Below are 9,021 nucleotides of genomic sequence, written 5' to 3'. Positions count from 1 at the left end.
AGCTGTCATCCCTGCTGGCTTGCAGTCAGTGGGTTCTTTACTACATTATTACATCCACATTGTTCCAACACTTGGTGTGTTTCATCAAACATTTTCAAGCTTACATTTCCAAGGCATGGCCTTGGCCAAGGCCAGGTCTTTGGCTGCTGCAGTCTGGACCAAGGTTTAGGGCCCAGACTGGCCCAGCAGCCCCAGGTGGAGATCCTGTGTGTCACCAAACAGACCCACTGCAGCGGGGCACTGCCACCCCTGCTGAGGGAGCGCCTAATGCCTGTGGCTGCGGGATGGCTTTGGGCACTTGGCTCCTTCCCAGCTGCACAGAGACTCCAGACTTTGTCACTTCAGGACAAGGAGGGTTATTTTCATCTGCGTGCGTCTAATTAATCCAACAGCAGTATCAAATAATTTAAGCAAGTGTTATCTTACAGAGCAAAACGTTGACATATATAGTTATTAAATAAGTGGGGGAAAAGATTAAAAATCATCAGAAATTCAAGACAGGAAGATGTAGTTGCAAAATATTAGACTATTTCTCTGCCTCTGAATTCACTCATGACTTGCACAGGATGGATTCTCTTCTTTGCAGAACCTTTTCTGACAGCAGCATAGATTTCTTCTGGCTTCTCTCTTTTAATCAGGGGCTTCTTCTCTGGAGCCTTCATTCTCCACATCACAACTGGATGTCGTGGGCCAGCAGGACTCTGAATCTTGATAATCTTTGTGGATGCAATATAGGACATCTTCACTGTCTGCACCACAGAATTCATTAAATTTTTGGCAGCCTGAATGAGTGAAGTGACGCTGTCCAGCTGTAACAGGAAGCAGAAACACCAGCCTAAAAGTCAGTGTGATTTTAATCACAGTAAGCATAGGAATAAACAACAGTTAAAAAGTAAGACTATCAGAGACTAAACCATAATTTCCATATTTTCCCTTTGTGTGTCTGATCACTGTACTCATGCTCTGCTGCTCAGATTTATTGTGATGTACAGAAATTCTGTACCATGCTGGTGGAATAAAATATCAAATAAAATAATAAAATAAATAAATGCTTTGAGAGATAATGCTAATTGTTTTTTTTTTCTTTAATAGGAATTCACAATGCTTGTCTGCAGGGTCCTATTGCAATTACTACTGCTGGGTAATGAAACCAACTTGAAGAAGAGCTGTGAAAATGTGCTCCCTTGTTTCAGCACTAGGTAAGTCACTTTCCTGGCTCTCACTGCTCAGGAGCAGCGCTGGGATGCTCTGAAGTGTCGGGCTCTGCCCGAGCTGCTGAACCTGTTCTGAGCAGCTAGGATTTGTACGGGGTATTAGAAGTGGGATAACCCACAGCAGTGGCAGTGACTGCGTGGCCTCTCCAGCTGCTAGGGCAGTGCAGAACAAACAAAGCCCATCACCTGCAGGTACCTTCCGCAGCATCCAGCCCAGCCACACCAGTGCCACAGCAGGGCTGGCCTCTGTCACTGCTCACAGACAGGGAATGGGGACACTGAGGAAGATCTCTATGGCTGGGAGGGAGAAATAGCAGAATTACTCTTCAAAATGGGACAGCCTTCACACTTCACCTTCTAAACATCCCCTTTGCTGAAACAGCTGTGTAAAAGCACCAGGCCAGTTCCCTGGAGGGCTGTCCATGTGTTTAGTGGCAGAGTGATCCTGTCCTTTGCCATCCACCTGAACCCCAGAGCCTTGGGCAAGGTACAGATTTATACAGCTTTACCATTTACAGATGGGGTTATTAGGAAATAACTGCTTTGTCTCCCTTTTGCCAGGTCAAACAAATTGACCAGGGAGAGGGGTGTGTTACTACTGTCTGTCTTCATTCCGACTGTGTAACACAACTGCTAATAAAGCAGAAATAAAAAATGCAGCCAAGAGGCTGGGTTCAGTTGCAATTTGGACATGCCTCTGAACTGGCAGAAAAATCTTGCAGTTAATACAACATACATTGCTGCTCTCTGGAAAAAAAAAAAAAAAAAAAAAAAAAAAAGTAAGATGTCTGGTTGAATGCACACGTATGTGTGATGGCAAACTGAAATGATCTCAATTCCCCAAGAAAAGGTGTAAAATCTACCAGATGGTCTCTAAAGTTCATTCCCTGCTGCAGCATGTTAACTTTCTAGAAAGGGCTGCCAGCCTCCAGCAGCCACATGGTGTTTGCAGGGCCCTGCTGCCATTAGAGTGATGAGTGTGGGTGTGTTTGGGGACTGATGCATGAGCTGAACGAGGAGCTGGGCTGCCCAGCCCTTCAGTAGCCTGGGCCCTGCAGCAGCTTCCGTCACACACTTTGATGGGAACTTCAAAGCATGTGCTGACCCCCAAATTTCAAATTTCCCTATGCATCTTACAGATTTGAAACAAACCATTTCCCAACGCTGCAGGCTGTGGGGAAGGTTTTGCTCGGAGTTCCTGTCCCACACTCCCAACACCTCTGGCCCTTTCCCCAGGGAGGCTGCCTGGAGGTGCAGATGAAGGGAGGCCCTGGCCACGGCTCCTGCTGGATGCTGTCACACGGTGTTTACTGGAGCAGGAGGAGACACAGCTTCATAGAAACTTCTTGCTTTCATGCTGAGGACTGGTTATACACAGACACATCTGCATGCACACACACACACACACACACACACATGAAATTTCAGTTCTCTGCGGTTTATCTAGAACAGCTGACAACACCATAATCCTGAGAGCTTCTTGAAAGCCTTGAATAATCCTAACATTCCCTTGTCCAGAACTGGCATAGCAATAACACCACTGTGAAGCTTCTGAGACAAAGGAAAAGACAGTTTTGTCTACATCGGGGATGGTGAATGGGCTTCAGAGGAGGTTTTTCCCCTGAAGTTTCCCAATGACTCCAGTCTGTGTGACTGCTCCACCTTTTTGAAGCTGCTGGGTGATAGAGGCATGTGAGGAGGTGTGGCAGGTTGGGCAGCAAATAAATTCTTGTTTGCATGGCAGGGAAAAGGCTTCTAGAAGAAACTGGTACCATCCAGGCAGGATGCTACAAAACTTCAGCTGTTCTTTATTGTGACTTCAGTATGTACAGGGGAACATGGAGAATGTTGGGGTAAGTACTAGAACTGCTGTCCTCGTGTCCACCTGTCCCTTCAGCTTTCTGATGCATCTCACATTTGCCTTCTAAAGAGACAGGTTCTGTTGGGATGGGGTATTAACTGCATTCAGAATTTTGGATAAGTTTTTAGAGGTTCTTAGATGTGTACTACAGACAGTAACAATCAGGCCATACATTTAATCTCCTTTTTTTTTTTTTTTTTTTTTTTTTTTTTTTTTTTTTTTTTGCTTTGGAGAGCAGCTGTTTTTCTACCTCAATGCCAGTAACAATGTAGAGTTTGGTAGAAATCTGTTGTTCTATAAAACTGATGTACTCAAGAACTGTCTTCACTTGGATGCTTTTATCTCAGATATTCAGCAAGCTCTTCAAGGTCTCATATCCAGGAAAACTGAAGAAATGAAACTTGGCATAAATGAAAGGCTGATAAAATATTCATTGAGCGTTTAAGTTCATTTCACTCAGAGAGATGTAGCTGCAAACTCCGCAGTGCACAGCAAGGGGTACATTAAGATTCACTAGCAAAACAAACCAACCAACCAACCCCAAACTAAAGCTGTTTCATTTTTGCCTAACTCCACTTTTGCTCTTTCAGCATTTTCCATGGCGATGCAACATCCCAGCCTCCAGACTTTACAGGTCTGACTGTGTGAGTTAAGCCAGTAATTCATTAAAAGTTTTAGGAAAAATGCCCCTTGCCATTTCTCTCCTCACCTGTCCTGTGAGCATTAGTATTTGGCTGTCATTGCAAAAGGAATTCAGAATGATTCTGACCACTGTAATTTCACACTGGGGTGAAACACACGAGATACACAGCAGATGACAGTATTTTTTAAGAAAAAAAACCCCTACTCCAACTGAGGCTGGCAGCACTCAGGCTGAAATCTACTCTCCCATCTCCAGCACTTCTATTCCTCCTCTGTAATAAGTCCTAAGAGCAAGCCCCTGAATAAAAAAAGCTGAAGGAAAAGGTTAGACAAGAAATGAATTTTGAAACCTTTTTCCGTTTGTTTACATGCATTGTATTTTTCTTATTTTTGTAAAGTAATTTACAGTAGTGGCAATCCATTGCTATGAAATGCTGAACAACATAATAATCAATATGGGCAGTTATTTTTAATATTCAGAATAACCAAGAGAAACATGACTTAGAAGCTGAAGAAACCTTATTGCTGTCCAAGTATTTTCTGTTCAGTGCACTAAGAAGTGCCTGCACTGTCCCATGTCAGCAGTAGTTGCATGTAGTGTAGCAGTGAAATACAAGCTGTCCTTACTGCAGGGCACGCAGAGAAGCCAGGCTGCTGCTGTATGTGTGGATGTGCAGGTGCTGTCCCTTTGCCATAAGGGACAGTGACAGACACCTGCCTTCCTGCATCAAGTTGTGCAGCCCTGCACAACAACACTCCCAAGGGTTCTGTAGAGTGCCTGCAGCCCCAGCTGGGACACTGCTCTGCTGGGAGGGTTCTTGGAGTGTTTGCAGGAACTGTGAGGTTTTTGCTGTTTGAGAACAGATGTCTTAGTTGGCTGTTTACAATATCCCAGGTTGTATTTGCAGTTCAGACACATTAAGGTTTTTCATACAGGTGGAAGCTGAGAACTGAACATCAAATACAGTTTTTTATCAGTGTTTGAAATCTGAACTTAAAATCCTTTAGGAAACAAGGTGAGTTATGAAAAATTGATTTTAATTGATTTACAAGGTTAATTAAATACATTCCTAGAAGCAGATTTCCTTTGGTACACTATACCAAGAAATTAAGACTGTATTTTTATTTTTTTGACAGTTACATCTGAAAGTAACACCAGTTGAACATTTTTTGTGGAGAGCAGTGAGTGTCTGAGTAGTGCTGCATTTCAGGTAAGGAGTCCTTACTACACATTGTACTTTTGATTGTAATCCTGCTTTTTTGCTAGGTGTAGCTATTAGCTGTTTCAAATTACTTTATGGTTCTTTCACTAAGGTTGCTATATAAAATAGTCATTTAATCCTTTAAGATTAAAAACAGCAGAACAATCCAAACAGGTAAATTATGGTGAAATCTCGACTGTTAAGGCATTGGAGTTTTTTGCTGCGCCTTGGCTAGGATTTTAGCACCACTTACTTGCCTGCTTTTCTGAGCCTCCCTTTTTTCCCCACTCAGAGTAGTGTTAACTTCTTTCTAGTGGAAATGGAGATCTCGGTCTAACAGTGGCACCAGAAGATGGGTGCCCAAGAAAGCACAGCAAAGCTGGAACTAGAAGCACCTTGTTACCCACCATGTGTGCTCATGCAGCTGCCAGGTGACACACAGAACCTGTTGCAGACTGAACCCCAGTACAGTTGGGATAGGCAATGAGCCAAAGGGAGCCCTGCCATGGTGATTCTTTTCTCTGGAAATTGTTTCCTCAGTGTTCTACTCACTTCTGCTTTGCCATGCTCTCTCTCTGGGATACTGGAGAGATTTCATCCCCATGGATACGGCCTCAGGAAATCAGATTCACTGCTTGTGTTTGTTTTCAAGGAACTGACTTTTCCTAAAAACGTGACCATTCCATTGGTTGTCTTTGTGTGTCTATCCATTGATTGCATTAAACACCTCAGGGGTGTCTGGGGTGTGTTCTATGTTTTACCCATTTTTCAGGTGGGGAAATCGAATCTAATGGACTAAAAACTAACCATTACCAGAGTCTGCTTCAGGCTAAGCAGGATTCAAAGAACTGAAACTGAGTTCTATAATTAGCCCAGGCCTGTGTCCAAGTTAAATGATAAACAACTTACATTAAGGGCTGTGAAATTGTTCCTGTGCTACACCATAATAGAGCAGATGCTTAGCCAGGCGGATAGCTCAGTTCCTCCCCAGTACTGCTGCTTTCACTTCCAGGGAGGATTTTAAAAAAGGAATCTATTTTTTTAAAAACAGGCCCTTGAGAAAAAGAGAACAGTGGCTTAATATAAATCCTTTTCTTGCTGTTGAGCAAGAAATAGAGTGTCTGTTGCAATAATTTTTGACACATACTGAGGCTAAGAACTATGACACATCCTGATTTTGCTAATTACCAGAGTAATTATTACTAGGAAAAGTTTGCTGTCCTTTAGTATTCATTACCAGAAATACTTCCTACTCCTTTGAATTAGGTTTTTTTCCAGTAGATGCAGTTTAGAAAGCAATAGTAACTGAGCTCTCTGTAAGTGATTGACAGGAAAATCTATCCCTTGCTTTGCTTCCAAAGGCCAGGATTTCTATATCCACACACTTGCCAGTGTACACCAGGCAAAAGCAGGAAAGTTACAGTGTTATTAGATAAAAAAACCCCAGAGTGAAACACTTCTGTCAACTCTCAGTGGAAGGAAACTTGTGTCAGCTCTTGAGGGTTAATGTCAGCTTTTAGAAATTGAGCAGTTCTGTATTTTCAGAGTCAAATACTCTGAAAAAAGTGATTTCATGCATGATGCGAGGCCATACAAGTAACCTCCCCCATCCATTCAAACTGGCTGAACTAAAAGTTCTCAAGAAGTGCCCAGAAAAAGCCAAGTGGCTGAGCACGGGGCAGGAGCTGTGGATGGGAAGGAAAAAGGGATGCTGTTCCACCAAAGTCCACACAGCAGTGAGAGCAGGACAGCTGCACTGAAGGCAGAGGAATGAACCAGGTACCTGTGGTGACTCAACTGGGCTGTCAGGGCAGCTCCTGTTCCAGTGCAATTCCCAGCTTCTGCTTTTAGCCCTTTGGTCCTTCCCCCCTGTCCTGCTGGGGCCACAGCAAGGCTGTTCTGCTCATCTCACTCCTCTTCCAGGGGGAAAGCACAGCCACACCCTAAAGGAGCTGAAGTGCACTCCCATCTCCTGTGCTGCCAAAGGAGCAGCCCCTCTCCGGCCGCAGCTGAACCCCTGCTAGTGTAGCGAAGGTGTGGGGCCATTTGCAAGCTGCCACATTGGCCAAGGCAACCTTTTCCTGGGGCATGGATATCCAGGGATTGGGACTGTCAGCCAAAGGCCTGGGACCTGAGAACCTCTTCTTCTAATTTCTGGCTTACAGCTTTGCCTCTGTGTTTTCACCTGTGAACACATTCATTGCAGCGTTGTGCTGGAAACTTGTGAATTAATGGGCCTGAGAACTCAGGAAGGGAAACAGGTATTTCAGTCCAGCCTTGGAGCATGAAGTTAGACACATTAAAGCACCTGCACTTGGCACAAAAGCAGCCTGACGTCAGTGTTTAAAAGTCTGGCTCTTGAGATACCCGGGGGAAGAGCTGGAGATCAATGAGACATTTGCAGGAACAGCAGAGTAAAAGAGCCCTCAGTGCACAGCCCTCAGTGCACAGACAAGTCTGGACAACTAAAGGGGGTGCAGCTTCTGTGCCAGTTAGCAAACTCTGGGACACTGGGACTCTGGAGACTTTGCTCTTCCAGACCCTTCCTTTTCAAGCTTTTTAAAGCCAAAAAGCTTCGTCTCTCTTGCCAAGTACAGTATAGAAGAAAAAAAAGGTAATGACTATAAATAGCACAAAACAGAATTGCCTGGCAAAAGTTCATGGTATTAATATGTAAGGTATGTTCATTTTCTGCCCTGTGATACAATTCTCTCTAGCTAAAGCCATTGTTGAAAAAAGAGCAAACTGGCAAGGTAAGGTGCAAGGCTATTGCTGTGCAGTGCTTGTAAGTGAAGTATCAGTTTATCTTATTTAAGTGAATGCCATTCCTGTCACTCTGCATACTGCAAATGTTACCCCATTATTTTGTGCCTGAGGAGGCACCAATTTAATTAATGGAAGGAAATGTGTGTTTTCTATTTAATCACTGCTAATGAAGATTCTACTTAGTGAATCCTCACCATTTGGACTTGTGCAGCTTAGAACCCAGCAATGCAAGCAGCAGTACTCACAGTATTGGATGGGACTGTGAAAGATTAAATAGTGAGCAAGGAATTTTTAATGAATGAAAATAACAAACCTGCAGTGAATGGAGAATAAGAAGGTGATGATCCACATCTCCTCCTCTCTTTTTCTGTACAGGACCCCTTCTAACCTCAATAATGGAGGCTGACTAAAAAGAAGGTACTGGAGCTTAGGGATGGACAGTGGGAAGGGCAGACTACAAGAGTGTGTGGCGTCAAGTCCAAAAGCCGCTCAACAAGGGGAGCAGTGGGAAGAGCTGTCACCTCGGAAGTCCACAAAGCATCCCAGCTGCCCCAGGGAAAGGGGCCTCATTAACCTCCACTAACGATACAGCCGGGCATGACTGCAGGTAAGAAACCTTCCAGAGTGGGGAAGGCACAGTGCAGGGCACAGGGCACACAGTTCAAAAACAGCTGAAGAGGATTGAGCTGTGTTTTTGGATTTCAGCATCATTTTTCATATGCATAATGCTCTTTATTGTCACGGAGTAAGTGCCAAACTGAGCTGTGCTGGCAGCCAGCAGCACCTCCTCCAGTGTAGGTCATCATCACAAGGGCAGCTTCTGACAGAAACACAGCTGCCCTTGTGCCATGGCCCTGCCACCCACGGCTCCGTGGTATCATCCAAGGTTAGCCTGGAATGCCAGTTTAGGATTCCGTTAGTTGCTCACCACAGCATCATCCAGAACTGGTAAGATAGGGCTCCTCTGTTTCAGGAAGATGATTTTCTTTTGCAGATCTGCAAATATGTGACACTACATCACTTGCTTTTCATCCCTCTCTTTCTCTCAATTGGACTTTGGGCTTCAAGAGAGGCTGGTTCTGGTTATTTTTTAATGAACCGCTACTTTTGTGAGAGGGGATCCTCCTTGAAGGTGATTTAAATCCAAGATCCTTGTGCACAGCTCTAATAGCTGGAGAAGGGAGGTGTGGGGTGAGTGTCAGAGACATCTCAAAACAGTGCTTTTATGTCTGGATTCCACCAGCTGGTACTCACTCTCCCTTTGTTTCTCAAAGTAGATTTGTCACTGTGGAAGCGGGTAGTGACCCATCTGAATGTGGAAATGTGTCATTTTTCA

At 44.2% G+C, this 9,021-nt stretch overlaps 1 protein-coding gene across 2 annotated transcripts in view; it reads right to left on the bottom strand.

Moving 5' to 3' along the window:
• Positions 1-332: 332 nt before the first annotated feature.
• Positions 333-9,021, bottom strand: part of CTNNA3 (catenin alpha 3) — a 411,551-nt gene continuing 402,862 nt past the window's right edge. For both annotated transcript variants that reach the window (XM_066324417.1, XM_066324416.1), the window contains exon 18: positions 333-809. In XM_066324417.1, the coding sequence (XP_066180514.1) occupies positions 522-809 (288 nt within the window). In that variant the 3' untranslated portion in view covers positions 333-521. The remainder of the gene's footprint in view (positions 810-9,021) is intronic.

This window comes from Sylvia atricapilla, chromosome 8 (assembly GCF_009819655.1).
Source record: "Sylvia atricapilla isolate bSylAtr1 chromosome 8, bSylAtr1.pri, whole genome shotgun sequence".
Lineage (NCBI taxonomy): Eukaryota > Metazoa > Chordata > Aves > Passeriformes > Sylviidae > Sylvia > Sylvia atricapilla.
Note: the sequence above shows the minus strand (reverse complement) of the source record. Positions and strands in the feature narration are given on the sequence as shown.